General features: G+C 46.3%; 1 protein-coding gene across 1 annotated transcript; it reads right to left on the reverse strand.

Annotated features, from left to right (window-relative positions):
* Nucleotides 1-288: 288 nt before the first annotated feature.
* On the reverse strand, nt 289-19,956 carry LOC121007576 (sulfotransferase 1C1-like). The gene is made up of 8 exons (XM_040439611.1): nt 19,807-19,956; nt 5,533-5,705; nt 5,342-5,455; nt 5,050-5,147; nt 3,127-3,253; nt 1,056-1,150; nt 802-982; nt 289-628 (listed from the first exon to the last, which is right to left on the reverse strand). Exons 2-8 carry the CDS (start codon nt 5,702-5,704, stop codon nt 516-518), a joined length of 900 nt encoding a protein of 299 aa, XP_040295545.1. The 5' UTR covers nt 5,705; nt 19,807-19,956; the 3' UTR covers nt 289-515.
* Between the last annotated feature and the right edge of the window lie 209 nt (nt 19,957-20,165).

Below are 20,165 nucleotides of genomic sequence, written 5' to 3' on the forward strand. Positions count from 1 at the left end.
CGGGGTAGGCAGTAATACTGCTCACCGAAACACCCTGACGTTTAAGCAACATTATTTTAGCACTATAAGACTGTTTTATATGTAAATTTTATGGTCACGTTACTTGAGCACAGTATGTGATTATTTTGGGAACTGTATGGCGTTGTTATTTGGGCATAATTTTTATTGCATCATGTAGTCACCTTTTACCTCAGTGTTGGGGGAGGGGGGGGGGGTTGATACTTCGCCCCCAGAAACCTCAATCTGAATTAGCACTCGTCAGTTTCCAGTGTTCAGAGATGTCACATGTTCGGTACGTACTGTCACATTTATTTCATATATCACCGTCACTTTTGGAAAATCATGAAGTCATAGGCATCCTAACATGACATTTCTTGGCTACAGCCGAGGTTCTGGTGACCATGAGCTCCTTTGCAGAGGTTCTGGTGACTGTGAGCTCCTCAGTCGAGGTTCTGGTGACTGTGAGCTCCTCAGCCGAGGTTCTGGTGTCCGTGAGCTCCTCATACAATCAGAGGTCACAGCTCCATACGGAAGACCAGGCCGCTGCCCTCCATCTTCTTCTTGTACTCCTCATCGAATACGATGTTCTGAGATTCCAGGAAATGGTTCTTCCAGTCTCCAACAATCCCTGGGAACAGAGGGAAAAACCATGAATGTCCCCAGCCTCAAATGGTTGGCCCAGAGAAGCCCTCTTGGTGTAAGCCCCCTCGGGGTGGTGGTTGATGGCACATTTCTCCAATGTGGAGAACCTCTGAGAACACAGCCATACTGGACCAGTCATCATCGCCTCCAGCCACTTACCTTTCCTCATAAAGGAAGTCACAGACTGGTCAAAAACCGAGTCTGGGAGGGAAGTAAAATTGGCCATTGGGTTGCTCTTCATGGCCTTGAAGGAGGTGTGCTGAAGGATCTTCTGAACAACGTCTTCAGAGAAGTCTTCACCCAAGAACCTCACCACTTTTTGGACCTCACGTCGAGAGTCCTGTCCGAGGAAGAGCAGAAGTATTAACACCCTGCGTGACTAGAAGTTCTGACCCGGCAGTAATCTCCGTTACCTCAATCATGTCCTCGTAGAAGACGTAGAGGATCTTGTGTTTGTCCTTCGCCTTCCACCATCCAAGCACGTGGTCAAACCAGCTTCCCCAGGTTACTGGAAGCAGAAATTTGAGAGGGTGATAAATTATGCAATGATAAATACAAGTCTGTGATATGTTACATTTAAAGGAAATGTCCATGAAGGAGAGCTCATCTCATTCTATATGTCCCCTCTGCTCCCTGGCCTCTGCATTGCCTGTTATAGTACATTGTAGCAACTTGTCACTTATCTCCATGACAACTCTTTAACCGCAGTCAGCCAATCGATGGCAGACTCCACCTCCTTTTCTATTTTCTTTTCAGTGTGAGCTATCACATGGCATCTCTAAGCTCCTCCCATAGTGGTGAAACTTTACAACACAATGCATCATGGGAGTGAGAACACTGCAGCAGGACTGGACAGTTCCTTTAATCCCATGGATACCGCAGGTTTTTTTGTTTTGGCGGTTTCATTTTTCTTCCCTATCTCCCGTGAGCCATAACTTTTTTATTTTTCCGTTCACATATCCATTTCAGGGCTTTATTTTTGCGGGAGAAGTTGTACTTTCTAATGCCACCATTTAATATGGCATACAATGTAGTGGGAAGTGGGAAAACAAATTCCAAATGGGGTGGAATTGGAAGAAACAAAAACTTTTTTTTACTTTTTTATCGTTTTGCAGTTCATATTTGAGGGGTTGATACTTCGCCCCCAAAAAACCTCAATCTGAATTTTCACTCGTCAGTTTCCAGCGTTCCCTTGGCAGCAAAACTGACCTGTGCCCTTCATTCTCAGGGTCAGTAGAATTACTACCATACCACATATGTATATCTTTAATATGTCTAAATACTGTAAAAATAGATTAAAACTTTGAAAAAAATTATGACATTTTTTGGGGTAGGAAAAGCAATGAAAAAAATAGTGAATCGGACATTTTGACCCTTTTTTCCATTACGCCATTCGCTGTATTGGAAAAATATTTTTATATTTTAATAGTACGGGTGTTTTTGAACGTGTTGATGCCCATGATGTTTATATTTATTGCTATTTATGTATTTATTTTTTTATTCTACTGGGAAGTGATTAAAATTTTTATATTTTTTACAAATTTTTTACATATTTTTTAATTTTTTTTTAACTTTTTTATGGTTTTGTAGGTCATATTTGAGGCTACAAGACTCTCACTTTTATTTTTTATTCTGTACCATCATGTTTCTTAGAGATCCATGATGAGAGCAGAATTGCTCATTTCTTATGTTGGCCTGCCAACTACCGGCCAAAATAATAATTGCAGCTCCAATACCCTAGGTCTCTTCAGAGAGACCCAGCATATTGAAACCAATTACCAACATCCTCACTGGCCACAGAGTTTTTGAGTTTTTCTGGGTTTTTCAGCTTTTAGATGCCTTGATCACGGCATCTAAAGGCTTTAATGACCGCGATCAGCATTATTGCCGGTCGTGGCCATTAGCTTTGGGTCTCTGCTGTTTGAAACAGTGGAGACAAGCAGGCCATGGCGCTAACTGCACACGCAAGTGGGCGCCATGTTTACCCATCCCTCCAGCGATGTACATATACGGTGCTGATAGCGAAAGGGTTACAAGGGTTTTCCAGGATTTTGATACTGTTGACCTTTCTTCCGGATAGGTCATCAGTATGTGATCTGACACCCCGGACCCCTGCGGATTAGCTGTTAGAGAAGGCACCGGCGCTCCTGTCAGCACCTCTGCTTTCTCCCCGCTCACCAAGCACAGCGCCATACATTGTATAGTGGTCGAGCTTGGTATCTCACTCAGCCCATTCACTTCAGGGGGCTGAGCTGCTCCTAGACTAATGAACATGACATCTCTGGCCTAGGAAAAGCCGTGGAGCTACTGCGAGCGCCAGTGCCTTCCCAAAGAGCTGACCGAGAGGGGTCCTGGGTGTCAGACCCCCACCGATAAGGTACCGGTGACCTATCCACAAGATAGGTCATCAGTAAAAATGTCTTGGAAAACCCTTTTAAGGCTGGGTTAGAACCATCCTGGTGGTCAGATCGATCAGTGACTCACCGTTTCCAGCCATGAACATGGAGAAGAAGTTGTCCCAGGTCCCAGGATCTGGCAAGGTCTGGTCCATCTTGTAGAAGTAGTAGTAGGACACCATGCAGTCCTTAGGATTCCTCGCAACGTAGACGATCTGACGGAGAGCGACAGGACATGAGTCCATATCACGGTATAGATGCCGCTCACCATGATCCGGGGGACATCACTACAGCCCCTACGGGGGGTGTCACCCAACTGCCCCAGACTCATGAATGTCAGAAGAGGACGACCCAGAAAAACATAAAAGTAAAATCATAAGGAACACCCACGCGTTTCGAGTAAACACTGCACCCTTAATCACTTCAAAGTGAAGCACATACCAAACAAGAGGGGGGCGTGGCTTCAAAGTGAAACACATACCAAATAAGAGGGGGTGTGGCTTCAAAGTGAAACACATACCAAATAAGAGGGGGCATGGCTTCAAAGTGAAACACATACCAAATAAGAGGGGGTGTGGCTTCAAAGTGAAACACATACCAAATAAGAGGGGGCGTGGCTTCAAAGTGAAACACATACCAAAATAAGAGGGGGTGTGGCTTCAAAGTGAAACACATACCAAATAAGAGGGGGTGTGGCTTCAAAGTGAAACACATACCAAATAAGAGGGGGTGTGGCTTCAAAGTGAAACATACCAAATAAGAGGGGGCGTGGCTTCAAAGTGAAACACATACCAAAATAAGTGGGGGTGTGGCTTCAAAGTGAAACATACCAAATAAGAGGGGGCGTGGCTTCAAAGTGAAACACATACCAAATAAGAGGGGGTGTGGCTTCAAAGTGAAACACATACCAAATAAGAGGGGGCGTGGCTTCAAAGTGAAACACATACCAAATAAGAGGGGGCGTGGCTTCAAAGTGAAACACATACCAAATAAGATGGGGCGTGGCTTCAAAGTGAAACACATACTAAATAAGAGGGGGTGTGGTTTCAAAGTAAAACACATACCAAATAAGAGGGGGCGTGGCTTCAAAGTGAAACATACCAAATAAGAGGGAGGCGTGGCTTCAAAGTGAAACACATACTAAATAAGAGGGGGCGTGGCTTCAAAGTGAAACATACCAAATAAGAGGGGGTGTGGCTTCAAAGTGAAACACATACTAAATAAGAGGGGGCGTGGCTTCAAAGTGAAACACATACTAAACAGGACATGGATGTGGCGACTGTGCCGTGCAGATACTGCTCACAATCATTTATTTACTTGCATAATTGTATCATGTTTCACTTTGAAGCCACGCCCCCCCATTGTTTGGTATGTGTTTCACTTTGAAGCCACGCCCCCATTGTTTGGTATGTGTTTCACTTTGAAGCCACGCCCCCATTGTTTGGTATGTGTTTCACTTTGAAGCCACGCCCCCCATTGTTTGGTACGTGTTTCACTTTGAAGCCACGCCCCTCATTGTTTGGTATGTGTTTCACTTTGAAGCCACGCCCCCCCTTTTGTTCGGCAGGCTTTGACATGCTGCCCATATAAAAGTGCGGTATGTTCGCTGAATAATGAGTGGGGTGTCCACTTAAAACTTTAGGGCACGTTTACTGACAGACTTGCGACTATTTGAGGCGTAAAATAGTCACAAGTCCCCTTCTAAATATTGTCCCACGGCCGGTTTTACCCCATCTTCGCCAGCTGGGAGGAACTGGGTCCCTGTGGACGTGTGTGGGGGGCGCGCCGGGGCTGAGACGGCCACAGATGCGCGCGCCTCGTCATAAATTAGACTAATCTTACGGGAACTGAGACCGGCGTAGAAAGCTGCCCCTTTATTTTGTGGACTTCAGCGGGAGGCCGGCCCCGCACGTGCTCCGTACACCTGGAGATGTGGAGACGGCGACTACAAGGTCGGGTGAGCCGTCCCTAGCAGGTCTTTGCCGATCTGAGGTCTCTGGCCGTCTCTCACCTTCACATCTTTCTCCCAGAATGATGGCGGCATCAACTGCACCGGAAGATGGGACTTCAAAACACGAGGAGACGGCAGATTGTCCGCAACCGCCAGAGCTAGAAGAGCGTGAAACGCGTGTCACCTCATATATTATCCATCTATTCACCTGTCTGTCTGTCTAGCTATTTGTCTACCTTAAGGCTGTGCCCTCATTGGTCTACCATATAATAGTAATGATGACATCACTCATCTGCTGGCTGCTGACTCCTCCCACACGGGGCAGATACATTCGGTGTGTGCCTGTACTTACAGGTGTGCCCCATCTCCAGGAATGGCACCTTGACGAAGCCTGGCGCTCTCATGCTCTTCTCCACATCTCCTCCCTGGACAATCAGATCCAGGATCTCCTGCATCCAGGTGGTCCCTGCCACGAGAAGGTCATCAGATCCACGGAGCTGTAGGATCTGCTCTCACTGCACAGACTCCTTACCAGGACCTCACCTGATTTTGGGTAAGACACCACCACAATGTCACCGTCCCGAGCCTGGAAGTTGTATATTGTGTCCCACACATCGCAGATTCCCTTTAGTAAGGCAACGCCACCAATGTCCCCCGTTTCACAGTTGAAGTTTGCCATCTCCTGCACCAGCTTCTCTGTCACTTGAGGATCCATCCTGGATGAAAAGGTTAAACCTGATTCAGCGGAGGCAGTGACATCACTGAGGCGTGAGGCACCACATACCTCATATCTGAGCTGCACCAACCTGTGTCCAGGAGAGGAGCTTGTATTCTGGGGAGAAAGTAATTGGTGTACGGCAACCAGCAGACATCACTGAGAAAGAGTTAGGCCCCTTTCACACGAGCGAGTTTCCCGCGCGGGCGCAATGCGTGTTGTGAACGCAATGCGCCCGCACTGAAACCGGGCCCATTCATTTCAATGGGTCTGTGTACATGAGCGTTGTTTTTCACGCATCACTTGTGCGTTGTGTGAAAATCGCATCATGTTCTATATTGTGCGTTTTTCACGCAGCCCCGGCCCCATAGAAGTGAATGGAGCTGCGTGAAAAACGCATCGCATCCGCAAGCAAGTGCGAATGTGATGCTTTTTTCACTGATGGTTGCTAAGAGATGTTGTTTGTAAACCTTCAGTTTTTTATCACACACATGAAAAACGCATCAATGCGCATTTCACCCGCGCGAAAAAAACTGAACCACTGAACGCAATCGCTGAAAAAACTCACTGAACTTGCTTGCGAAGTGGTACGAGTTTCCCTGAACGCATCCGGACCTAATCCGTCATGCTCGTGTGAAGGGGCCTTACTGGGAAACTGATGTAAACAGAGAGCAGAGGACCTCCGGATACAATGGCTGCTGTTCAAGGACTGAGGCGAAGCAAAAACCTTCAGGACTCCAAAACTAAACCAGTCACTGTTCTCAGCAAGACATATACATTACTTATCCCTGAGTTACATCCTGTATTATACTCCAGAGCTGCACTCACTATTCTGCTGGTGCACTCACTGTGTACATACATTACTTATCCTGTACTGATCCTGAGTTACATCCTGTATTATACTCCAGAGCTGCACTCACTATTCTGCTGGTGCAGTCACTGTGTACATACATTACTTATCCTGTACTGATCCTGAGTTACATCCTGTATTATACTCCAGAGCTGCACTCACTATTCTGCTGGTGCAGTCACTGTGTACATACATTTCTTATCCTGTACTGATCCTGAGTTTCATCCTGTATTATACTCCAGAGCTGCACTCACTATTCTGCTGGTGCAGTCACTGTGTACATACATTACTTATCCTGTACTGATCCTGAGTTACATTCTGTATTATACTCCAGAGCTGCACTCACTATTCTGCTGGTGCACTCACTGTGTACATACATTACTTATCCTGTACTGATCCTGAGTTACATCCTGTATTATACCCCAGAGCTGCACTCACTATTCTGCTGGTGCAGTCACTGTGTACATACATTACTTATCCTGTACTGATCCTGAGTTACATCCTGTATTATACTCCAGAGCTGCACTCACTATTCTGCTGGTGCAGTCACTGTGTACATACATTACTTATCCTGTACTGATCCTGAGTTACATCCTGTATTATACTCCAGAGCTGCACTCACTATTCTGCTGGTGCAGTCACTGTGTACATACATTACTTATCCTGTACTGATCCTGAGTTACATCCTGCATTATACTCCAGAGCTGCACTCACTATTCTGCCGGTGCAGTCACTGTGTACATACATTACTTATCCTGTACTGATCCTGAGTTACATCCTGTATTATACTCCAGAGCTGCACTCTCTATTCTGCTGGTGCAGTCACTGTGTACATACATTACTTATCCTGTACTGATCCTGAGTTACATCCTGTATTATACTCCAGAGCTGCACTCACTATTCTGCTGGTGCAGTCACTGTGTACATACATTACTTATCCTGTACTGATCCTGAGTTACATCCTGTATTATACTCCAGAGCTGCACTCTCTATTCTGCTGGTGCAGTCACTGTGTACATACATTACTTATCCTGTACTGATCCTGAGTTACATCCTGTATTGTACTCCAGAGCTGCACTCACTATTCTGCTGGTGCAGTCACTGTGTACATACATTACTTATCCTGTACTGATCCTGAGTTACATCCTGTATTATACTCCAGAGCTGCACTCTCTATTCTGCTGGTGCAGTCACTGTGTACATACATTACTTATCCTGTACTGATCCTGAGTTACATCCTGTATTGTACTCCAGAGCTGCACTCACTATTCTGCTGGTGCAGTCACTGTGTACATACATTACTTATCCTGTACTGATCCTGAGTTACCTCCTGTTTCCTGGAGTCCGTAGGCAGCACATGACCAGTGATGGCCAGTTTGCATTGTTCGCCCGCGAACACATGCGAGCTGCCATCTTTTCTCACAAGTCCGGCGAGGCACAGGTAAGTCCTTACCTGTGCCTGTGCGCGAGCCGGTCTGAAAACAAATCTGCGGTCAGCGGGAGCAGGCAGTTCCGAGAACAGCCCGATGAAGGCCCCCGGCGGCTGTTCTCGGATTTGCCTGCTCTCGGTGACCGCACTTGTTTTCAGACCGGCTCGCGCACAGGTAAGGACTCACATGTGCCTCACCGGACTTGTGAGAAAAGATGGCAGCTGGCATGTGTTCGCGGGCGAACAATGCGAACTGGCCATCACTGCACATGACTAAAGGGTTAAGTCCCCTAGGTACAACCAAGGTAGAGGCACATTAGAAAGCAATAAACATTGATTAACCCCAATCGGCAGGCGGTATAGGGTAACACATGACACCAGAGCCTTGTATGTGTTTATTCTCTAGGTATCAGATGGACACATCCTAACCGTCAGCAGAGACCCGATCCCTATCCAGGTGGCATGCAGGGTTCCTCTATCCCGCATACGGTGCCTCATTCCACAGAGCCGTTACTTGGCACGGTAATATTGTGCGCAGTGGGCTGTGGGGAGCTTGTAGTGCGCAGTAGGGAGCGCAGACCAGAAGTTCGGCTATTTAACTTCAGTGCAGGCGGGACACCGGCGCGCTCAGCCAGACCGCTTCACCCGCTGCTTACTGCGGACCGCAAAACACATAAGGTCGTGTGCAGGTAGCCTTAATCTGTGCTTTCGCTATCCTCGGAGTCAGCTTGAAGTCAAGGGGGCAGCGGTCTCCTTGCTTCAAGTCGAGCTAAGCCCCCCCCTTAACCGTCCTCCCTTTACTGTGATTGACATCCTGCTGTGAGGCTGGGATCGTGCGAGTCTCGCGCAATCCCGTCTCCCGGCTGCTTTCCTCTGTCTGCACATGTGCCGGGCGATAAAAAAGCCCGGCGCATGCGCGAGACTTGCACGATCCCAACCTCACAGCAGGATGTCAATCACAGTGAAGGGAGAACGGGTAAGGGGGGGGGCTTAGCTCGACTTGAAGCAAGGAGACCGCTGCCCCCTTGACTTCAAGCTGACTCTGAGGATAGCGAAAAACACAGATTAAAACAGCGTTTTTATAAAGTATAAAACAATCAGCGCAGGAATGAAAAACCTGATTAGGATCACACTGGGGGCTACCGTAAGGTAATGATGTCGGGTTAAAATGTGTTTTGGAGGTGAGAGGTTCCCTTTAAAGTCTTCAGCTCTGATATCTCTGTGTTTAGATAACAGATGTCTCCCTCTCAAGAGGAATCCAATAGGAGGAAAAGGAAATCCAGACACCGTTTATGTCAAAAATGGCAGCAACCCCTACCTGAGGAATCATCTACCAACGTCTGCACTGATTGCTCGTCTCCTACTACGTCTATTCCGTCTAGGTAGGAATTGAGGAATTCAAACCAGCAAACAAAAGGCCGAGGCTTGCAGACGAAACTCCTCCACCACAGCGGATCTCCTCCTCTTCTGAGGGTGAAGTGGGTGCTGACTCCTCCTATCAGTGGGATCCAAATGAATATTTTATTTTTCATAAAGATAAATTGCCTGATCTGCTTAAAGCAGTAAAACGTACATCGGAGACTGATAGAGATACCTCTGGAAAATCTAAATCAGACAAGCTCTTTTATTTCCCAAAAACTAAAGGGAGTTTTTTTTTCGGGGCCCAGGTTGAAATCACTATATAAGTTGGATGACAATTTTTCGGCTGAGTGGGCCTCAGTGCCCAAAGTTGATTTAGCGGTTGCTCGCTGTCACCGCCACTTCTGTGAGAAGGTCTGACAGACGTCCTTTCTACCTCTTGCATGATGTTCTTTGTTTTGGTTTCACTTTGTCATCTCATTTCCTTCTCCCAGGTGTCACCTATTTAGACCAATCCTCTTTCCTTTATATTCCCTCCCATACTGCTTCACTTTGCGGTTTATACTACTTCCTGGATTGAAGTGTTCACTGCTGGAGACTTCTGTTTCTGCTTGTTCAGATAAGTCCTTTCATGTATTGTGTTTCCTTGCTGGCTTGATTCTAGGTGACCCTGACTCCCTCCGTATTAAGTGCAGGGAGCCAGTGGTCGTGTCCCCTCACTATTATAGGGTTTTCAGGTGTCACACAGTCTAGGTACGAGGGCATGCAATCGTCTACCTCTGAGACCCTTGTATGTGCTTAGCAGTCAGGGTGAGCTCTTAGGGTTTTATAGGGGTCACCTTCATGCTCCTTAGTTTGGGATCAAGCCAGTCGGATGTTTATCCATAACTTCCAGCTATCTGCAACATCATCCGTGACACTCGCCTTCTGATGAAGCATCCCTTATTAAAGATCCTATGGACAGGAAAATTTTAACTTTGTTAAAAAAAAAAAGACTATGCCTCTACCTCAGCAGTTTGTGTCGCCACCAGGTCTTCTGTACCTATAACCAGGTCTTTAAGAATCTGATTATCTCGGCTGTCTCATGATTTAGAAGAAGGAGTTGCCAGAGATGACTGTGGCCGGCGCAGCACTATGAACTGCCTTTTGCGCTGTGGCATTAGAAGAATTCCGATATCTCTGACTTTTAGTCTAACCAGACTGTCTATTACTCTGTAATTCCTCTAGCGCCGTTCTATGGAAACAGTAGGTTTAAAGAGCACAGCAAATGCTTGAAATAACTTATTTATTAACTTCAACTTTTCTTCATATATAACATTGCCGCCTCCGCAGCAGATAGTCCATGTACAAAACACGTGTTGAAAAGATATCACAAAATGGCGGTATGGTGGTTCAACTGTTCAATCTTGTCATTCAACATAAAATGGTGGATATATTTCTCTCTTTAGTATCTGTACTGTCACTTTAAGTTATTTAAGCACTTTATGATCTCTCTGAGAGGTATATCTGAGGTCTATCTAATAGTTCTACTTGCTCAACTTGGTTTGTAGTTTGCAGTATGCAATTGCTTATGATCTGGTATGAGCAGTTCGCAGTTTGAATGCAATTTGTATGGAATCTGGTTTGTATGCTTGCAATTTGTATTTGATGGAACTCTAAGTAAACACATATATAACTGGTTCCGTATACAGTTCTAATCACAATACTAACAATATGAGCATTATATAACTGTATTAAATACCTATTTTGGCCTCTTGTTCCCATAAAACTGGACTCTGACTGGAACTGTGTGTCTGTTCAGCTCCTCTCTCTGGTGAGTAATGATTCCAGCAGCTCCTGCTAGGGGAATTCCCAGACAGGCTGTATGTGAGGCTGGCTGTAATTGGCGAAAACTCTTGCTGTGTGAGAAGCTGGCTGTGATTGGTCTAGACTTCTGCCCAGCAACAACAGATTAACACTATGCTTTCTGTTGTTTCTGCTGAGTCACTGAGCTTACCTTACATTACAAAATGAATCTTAAAGGCAGATAATTTTTTTCTGCTTCTGTGAACACAAAATATAACAGTTATATGACATCCAAAACATGAAGTCACAGTAAATAACTCTGCTTTTCTCTTTAACACATAAACATAGGCACTGTATTAAGGTTATTAGCAGGTTTAGCTGTATACACATATAAGCTATACTAGCAACCTAGGACAGGTCTTAGCTGGCCAGCTACAATGAGATTTTAAAAAGCCTTCCTCTGATGAAGGCTGCTTCTGATTTTTTGTCTGATGCCCCTCTGGATATGATGAAGTTTTCAGAAAACTCCTTGGCGCTCTATAATGCTGCAAGGAGAGCGCTCTGGATTAAACAATGGTCTGGAGATGTTTTATCTAAAAAACACTTCTGTAATGTTCCTTTTCAACCCACCTCACTGTTTGGCCCTCAGCTAGAAAAGATTCTTGAGACCCTGAATGAAGGAAAAGGAGCAGTTTTTTCCAGAATCAAAAAAGAAGCCATTTTTAAGGTCTTTCCATCCACAGAGGAGGAGATCTCCTAGATTTACAAATAGGCAACAATTTTCTAGGCAAAGAAGATTTCGTGGTAATCAGGCATAAATCTGAGCTCAAGAAAAGATCGAATCAAAAGACCTCGGAGCAATCACACCAGGCTTCAGCCGAAAGTTGGTGCCAGACTAAAACTATTCTCTTCAGCCTGGTCTCTCACATCCACAGCTGCTTGGGTTACCTCCACGGTAAAATTTCTATGTCCTAGAGTTTGCACGCTTTCCTCCAGATCGATTCCTTCTAAATCATCCAAAAGATCAAGATGTCAAGATTTTATACGCAAAGGTGCCCTAGAGCCGGTGCCAACAGGAGAAGAATTCAAAGGCGTATATTCCAGAATATCTCCTGTACCCAAACCAGAAGACAAATGGAGGCTGATAATCGATTTAACCTTTCTGAACAAATTTTTAGTAAAGAAAAGGTTCAAAATGGAATTGATAAAGTCTGTCGTTATGGCCCTGAAGAAGGGAGATAGATCTAGTGGATGCATATTTATATATTCCGATTCGCCCAATCACAGGAGATTTCTGAGAATAGCAGTCCAGATGATGAAAGACATTGTACATCTCCAGTTTACCTGCCTTCCGTTTGGAATAACGTCAGCCCCGACAGTCTTTACAAAGGTCTCAGTAGTCCTTGCAGCTTCTCTACGACTGAGGGGCATCACCTGTGTTCCCTATCTCGACAATTGGTTGCCGATAGCAGCCTCTGCCCAACAACTGAAACTACAACTACAGACCGCAATCCAATTACTGCAATCTCACGGTATTCTAATAAACATGGAAAAGTCTTCCTTGGTTCCGTCACAACAAATAAAATTCCTGGGTTATATGCTGGACACTCAGTACATGACACTGAAATTATCCCCGCAAAGAATATCTTCTATTCAAAGAGGGGTCCATCAACTCCTGTCCATCAACTCCTGTCCAATCCCAAAGTGTCTGTCCATAACTTCATCCATAGAAGCTGTTCCTTGGGCCAAAGCCCACATCAGATGTCTACAGTCCAATATTCTGTCCAGCTGGGACAGGGGTTACAATCTACAAATCATTGGAGAAAAGGATAGTAATATCATTAACTCGCCAGGACCTGAAATGGTGGATGACATCACCTTACGTGTGGCAAGGCAGAGATCTGAATCCATATTGTCAGAAGATTCTCAGGTCGGATGCCTCCTCTTGGGGCTCGGGCGCCCATGTAGACGGTCTATGGGTACAAAAAAGATGAACAAGAGAAGAGGCAGTGATGTCCTCCACCTGGAGAGAATTGAGAGCAGTAAGACGGGCTCTTCTCCATTTTCAATCCCATCTTTCAGGATTCAAAATAATGATACAGTCGGACAATCTACCCTCGGTTTACTGTCAACAAACAAGAGGGTTCGAGGAGCCGCAGCCTGTCCTGATGGAGTGGGCAGAGACTATACAAAGGGCATCTCAGCAGTCCACATAAGGGGAACTCAGAATCAATTGGCAGATATTGTTAGCCGAACTCCACCACACCCGGGAGAATGGAGTTTAAATCCGGTAGTATTCAGCGACATTGTGATCCGCATGGGGAGGCCTTCTTTAGACGCCATGGAAACAGAAGAGAATGCGAAGCTCAATCATTTTTGTTCAATTCAGCAGTCCAGCCAGGCTCTAGCAATGGACGGTTTATCAGTCAGCTGGGGAAGGGGTCTGATATATGTGTTCCCTCTAATTCCACTCATTCAGAGAGTCCTAAAGAAGGTTCAAAAGGATCAAGCAGAAGTAATGGTGATCCTTCCCTTCTGGCCTCGGAGAACATGGTTTTTGGTAGCCATATCCCTTTCCAAGGGGAGAATTTGGAGAATTCCCCCTCGACCAGATCTGCTTCTCCAGAATGGTTTTACTCTTCACAACCCCAACAGCCTACAACTAGCAGCCTGGAGGAGGCTGAGCGGCAATCTCTAGCATCTTTGGGTCTTTCTGGAGATCTCATGAACACCACGTTAGCTGCCCAAAAACCATCTACTATTAAAATTGGTGTCAAGAAAATTCTTCAATGCTTGAAGGTTTAAAATCAGTTTTGCAATTTCTTCATGAGGGCTTCAGTAAAGAGTTAAAAACAAACACTGCAATTTTTTTTTCCAACAATCAAGTAATTCGTCAAGGCCCTGAGAAACCTGAGGTGACCACCTCTCAGTACTCCAGGCCCTTCCTGATATTTGTCTTTAGTTTTGTCAGCTGTCAGAAGAACCACTTGAGCTTATTGAGGCATCTTCTCTGAAGTATATCTTCATGAAAGCATTATTTTTAGTGGCCATCACATCAGCCAGGCCCTGTCCTGCAAAGAACCATATTTCAGAGGTTTGGAGGACTGTATTACACTACGCACCGTGCCGGGCAGCAAATATCAATCAGGAAATGTCTCTTCCAGTATGTACTTCATTCAGACCCACAGCAGGAATGGGTGGACTGGAGTCTCGTGGATGTTCAAAGAGCATTGTTGTCTTGTCTCCGTGCGACCTCCTCATTTAGGAAATCAGAAGGTTTGTTTTTGCAAATCCCGGGCCCCGACAAGGGTAAAAGAGCGAGTAAAGCAAGATAGAGAAAGAGAACAATTAATGAATCTTATTCTGTCGAGGGACTCGATTGTCCCATTCATCTAAAGGCACGCTCTACAAGGTCTACAGCATCTTCCTGGGCAGAACTGGCACAAGTGTCTCTCGGTGAAATCTGTGAGGCAGATACCTGGACGTCCGTTTCTACATTTATGAGGCACTACAGATTAGACATCCTCGCGGCTGAAGGGTCTTTTCTTGGCACAAGAGTGCCTCAAATGGCGTCCGGTGCTCCCACCGAATGAGAACTGCTTATAAAGTCCCTGTAGTCATGTGCTGCCAAGGACCATCAGGAAAATGAAAATGTACTTACCGAAATGTGTTTCCTGGAGTCCGTAGGCAGCAGAGCTTACCCTCCCTTATGAATAAATTTTATTGCTGTATACAAATACCAGGCTGCCAAAATGCCTGCCGAAAATGTGTCTCTATCTTGGTTGTACCTAGTGGACTTAACCCTTTAGAGTTTAGCCCTTGTGCCTGTTAGTGCCCACATCACGTGGAACATTCCTGCACACGCTTCCAGGAGCCTTCTCTGGTGGCTCCTTCTGCCTCAACGCCCCCCTGGGCCACGGCGGCCCCTACAGTATACAGGATTAGGTGTCAGGCCCCTCCAGGGACCACATGTGGACTACTGGTAGGGTCAGATACACAGATCAGCAGACTGTATCACACAGGACAGGATTAGATACACAGCTCAGCAGACAGTATCACATAGGATAGGATTAGATACACAGCTCAGCAGACTGTATCACACAGGACAGGATTAGATACACAGCTCAGCAGACAGTATCACACAGGATAGGATTAGATACACAGCTCAGCAGACAGTATCACACAGGATAGGATTAGATACACAGCTCAGCAGACAGTATCACACAGGATAGGATTAGATACACAGCTCAGCAGACTGTATCACACAGGATAGGATTAGATACACAGCTCAGCAGACAATATCACACAGGATAGGATTAGATACACAGCTCAGCAGACTGTATCACACAGGAGAGGATTAGATACACGGCTCAGCAGACAGTATCACACAGGAGAGGATTAGATACACAGCTCAGCACACAGTATCACACAGGATGGGATTAGATACACAGCTCAGCAGACAGTATCACACAGGATAGGATTAGATACACAGCTCAGCAGACTGTATCACACAGGATAGGATTAGATACACAGCTCAGCAGACTGTATCACACAGGAAAGGATTAGATACACAGCTCAGCAGACTGTATCACACAGGATAGGATTAGATACACAGCTCAGCAGACTGTATCACACAGGATAGGATTAGATACACAGCTCAGCAGACAGTATCACACAGGATAGGATTAGATACACCGCTCAGCAGACTGCATCACACAGGATAGGATTAGATACACAGCTCAGCAGACAGTATCACACAGGATAGGATTAGATACACAGCTCAGCAGACAGTATCACACAGGATAGGATTAGATACACAGCTCAGCAGACAGTATCACACAGGACGGGATTAGATACACAGCTCAGCAGACTGTATCACACAGGATAGGATTAGATACACAGCTCAGCAGGCTGTATCACACAGGATAGGATTAGATACACAGCTCAGCAGACAGTATCACACAGGATAGGATTAGATACACAGCTCAGCAGGCAGTATCACACAGGATAGGATTAGATACACGGCTCAGCAGACAGTATCACACAGGATAGGATTAGATACACAGCTCAGCAGACAGTATCACACAGGATAGGATTAGATACACAGCTCAGCAGACAGTATCACACAGGATAGGATTAGATACACGGCTCAGCAGACAGTATCACACAGGATAGGATTAGATACACAGCTCAGCAGACAGTATCACACAGGATAGGATTAGATACACAGCTCAGCAGACAGTATCACACAGGATAGGATTAGATACACAGCTCAGCAGACAGTATCACACAGGATAGGATTAGATACACAGCTCAGCAGACAGTATCACACAGGATAGGATTAGATACACAGCTCAGCAGACTGTATCACACAGGACAGGATTAGATACACAGCTCAGCAGACAGTATCACACAGGATAGGATTAGATACACAGCTCAGCAGACAGTATCACACAGGATAGGATTAGATACACAGCTCAGCAGACAGTATCACACAGGATAGGATTAGATACACAGCTCAGCTCATCACACACAATCGCGCCTAAAACTCTTCTTTTTCCCTCTGGGGCCCTTTTCTTTGGTTGGGGCCCCTATCGCTCTTCATGTGTATGTGGATACAAGCCGTGTCGGACTGGGGTGCCCAGGGCCCACCGTACGGATACACACAGGAGCAAGATGCTACCAGATGATTGAATGTGAGAAGGTAGGTCCTGGGGAGAAGAGGACACTGGTGGCTTTCCTAGAAGTCGTCTCCGCTCTGATCGTCTACAATAATAAACTGCGGAGTTTCTTTAATAATCTCTCCAGTGTTTTCTATGGACATCGGCTGGAGGAGGCGCCGTACACTGAACACATGTATGTGGTGCACTAAGTCTACTGTGTTATGTGCCACTTGTGCAGGGGGTGGGAGACTAGGGGCCCACCTTGCTCAGGGGCCCACCAGGGGATTCACCTGTACCCCTATGGGCCAGTCTGAGCTTGGATACAAGCTCCTCCAGTATCTAATCTGTCATACAGTCACCACCTGTCTGCATCCAGTGCTCTTAGGGCTCTTTCACACTTGCGTTCTTGTCTTCCGGCATAGAGTTCCGTCGTCGGGGCTCTATGCCGGAAGAATCCTGATCAGGATTATCCTAATGCATTCTGAATGGAGAGTAATCCGTTCAGGATGCATCAGGATGTCTTCAGTTCCGGAACGGAACGTTTTTTGGCCGGAGAAAATACTGCAGCATGCTGCGCTTTTTGCTCCGGCCAAAAATCCGGAACACTTGCCGCAAGGCCGGATCCGGAATTAATGCCCATTGAAAGGCATTGATCCGGATCCGGCCTTAAGCTAAACGTCGTTTCGGCGCATTGCCGGATCCGACGTTTAGCTTTTTCTGAATGGTTACCATGGCTGCCGGGACGCTAAAGTCCTGGCAGCCATGGTAAAGTGTAGCGGGGAGCGGGGGAGCAGCATACTTACCGTCCGTGCGGCTCCCGGGGCGCTCCAGAGTGACGTCAGGGCGCCCCAAGCGCATGGATCATGTGATCGCATTGGACACGTCATCCATGCGCATGGGGCGCTCTGACGTCATTCTGGAGCGCCCCGGGAGCCGCACGGACTGTAAGTATACCGCTCCCCCGCTCCCCGCTCCTACTATGGCAACCAGGACCTTAATAGCGTCCTGGCTGCCATAGTAACACTGAAAGCATTTTGAAGACGGTTCCGTCTTCAAATGCTTTCAGTACACTTGCGTTTTTCCGGATCCGGAGTGTAATTCCGGCAAGTGGAGTACACGCCGGATCCGGACAACGCAAGTGTGAAAGAGCCCTAAGATAAGGTGTTTTCAGCTCTGACTTCAGTCTAAAATATCCCTGATCCATCATAAGCACCCTAATAATGTCAGCCCGCGGTGCCCACCATAGCACAGTGCCAGCAGAGCGCCCCTTTACTACCAGCAGCTGCTGATCACTTCCATTCTTGTTACCTGCAGCTGCCACCAGGTGGCGCTCACTACATTCCGGTCTTTCCAGTTCCCATTGAAGTAAGTGGTAACAATATAATGACATGTGCAGCAGCTCCCCCCAGTGGTGAATGCTGGCAGTGCGTGTGGGAGCTTTGCCAGTTCTTCCAGGAGGCAGTGGCGTAGCGGGAAGGGGGGCCGTTGGGTCGTTTTAGGGGGCACCAGCAGGGACGTCATCACGCCACCTGAGCCATACAGCGCGAGACACAGGCCGCTGCCATGGAGGTAATTATAAGTGTTTATTTTTTTATATGGTACAATACTGGCTACTGGCACATGATTGGGGGGCACTTGTTACTGGCACATGATTGGGGGAACTTTTTGCTGGCACATTATTGGGTGGCACTAGGGGCATTTATACTGGGGTACATTATGGTGGGTACTATGGGGAAGGGGGTAGAGGAGTACTATGGGGTCATCTATGGGGGCACTAAGAAGGGGTATTTTATACTTGCAATTTATGGGGAAACTGAGGGCATCTACTGGGGCACTAAATATGGGGCATTTTATACTGGCACATTATGGGGGCACTATGGGGACATTAGCTCAACTAGGGGCATTACAGGGAGGTATTTTTTGCACTGTCACATTATAAGTGTTACATAGGACTGCAGGTGATATCTACTACATTATCTGTACTCAGAGAGTTATCACTGTGTTATCTGTGGTGTTACATAGGACTGCAGGTGACAACTACTACATTATCTGTACTCAGAGAGATATCACTGTGTTATCTGTGGTGTTACATGGGACTGCAGGTGATATCTACTACATTATCTGTACTCAGAGAGTTATCACTGTGTTATCTGTGGTGTTACATAGGACTGCAGGTGACAACTACTACATTATCTGTACTCAGAGAGATATCACTGTGTTATCTGTGGTGTTACATAGGACTGCAGGTGATATCTACTACATTATCTGTACTCAGAGAGTTATCACTGTGTTATCTGTGGTGTTACATAGGACTGCAGGTGACAACTACTACATTATCTGTACTCAGAGAGATATCACTGTGTTATCTGTGGTGTTACATGGGACTGCAGGTGACATCTACTACATTATCTGTACTCAGAGAGTTATCACTGTGTTATCTGTGGTGTTACATAGGACTGCAGGTGACATCTACTACATTATCTGTACTCAGAGAGTTATCACTGTGTTATCTGTGGTGTTACATAGGACTGCAGGTGACATTTACTACATTATCTGTACTCAGAGAGCTATTACTGTGTTATCTGTGGTGTTACATAGGACTGCAGGTGACATCTACTACATTATCTGTACTCAGAGAGTTATCACTGTGTTATCTGTGGTGTTACATAGGACTGCAGGTGACATCTACTACATTATCTGTACTCAGAGAGTTATCAATGTGTTATCTGTGGTGTTACATAGGACTGCAGGTGACATCTACTACATTATCTGTACTTAGAGAGTTATCACTGTGTTATCTGTGGTGTTACATAGGACTGCAGGTGATATCCACTACATTATCTGTGTAAAAAAAAAGAAGAAAGGGGCGTGGCCACAGGTTGGGGGAGGGGGGGGCACAATACTTGGCTTGCTCCGGGTGCTCCACGCTGCGCCACTGCCAAGAAGTTCTGCTATTGTGAGGCTCCTGCAGCAATCTTTAGGATAGTAGGGGGCCACTGCGGGGGCATCCACTTACCTGCAGCGGTTGGTTGTGTCTGGGTCCTGAGATGTGAACGGTCCTGGGATCACAGAGAGATGGCCGTGGACTGAGATTACTTATGAATTCTGGACAGAGGTCGGTTTGAGGACGGCCTCCCGGGTGCGGGGAGGGTTCTTTCTAGGAAGCTGAAGAAAACCAACGTTCAGCAGATTTCAGTCTGTGTGAATCCGTGTCAGTGCACACACCGCGGTACCGTAACTGGTTTGGCAGATTATTTTTTTTCTTCCTTTTTGTTGACTCCTATAAACACCTTCTCATTCCCGGTGCTGGTTGAGAGGGTTGGATCCCCCTGGTGGGATGTAGACGCTCCATCTCCTCCAGCTGCTCCCTCCTCC

This window comes from Bufo bufo, chromosome 7 (genome assembly GCF_905171765.1).
Source record: "Bufo bufo chromosome 7, aBufBuf1.1, whole genome shotgun sequence".
In the NCBI taxonomy this organism is placed as follows: Eukaryota; Metazoa; Chordata; class Amphibia; order Anura; family Bufonidae; genus Bufo; species Bufo bufo.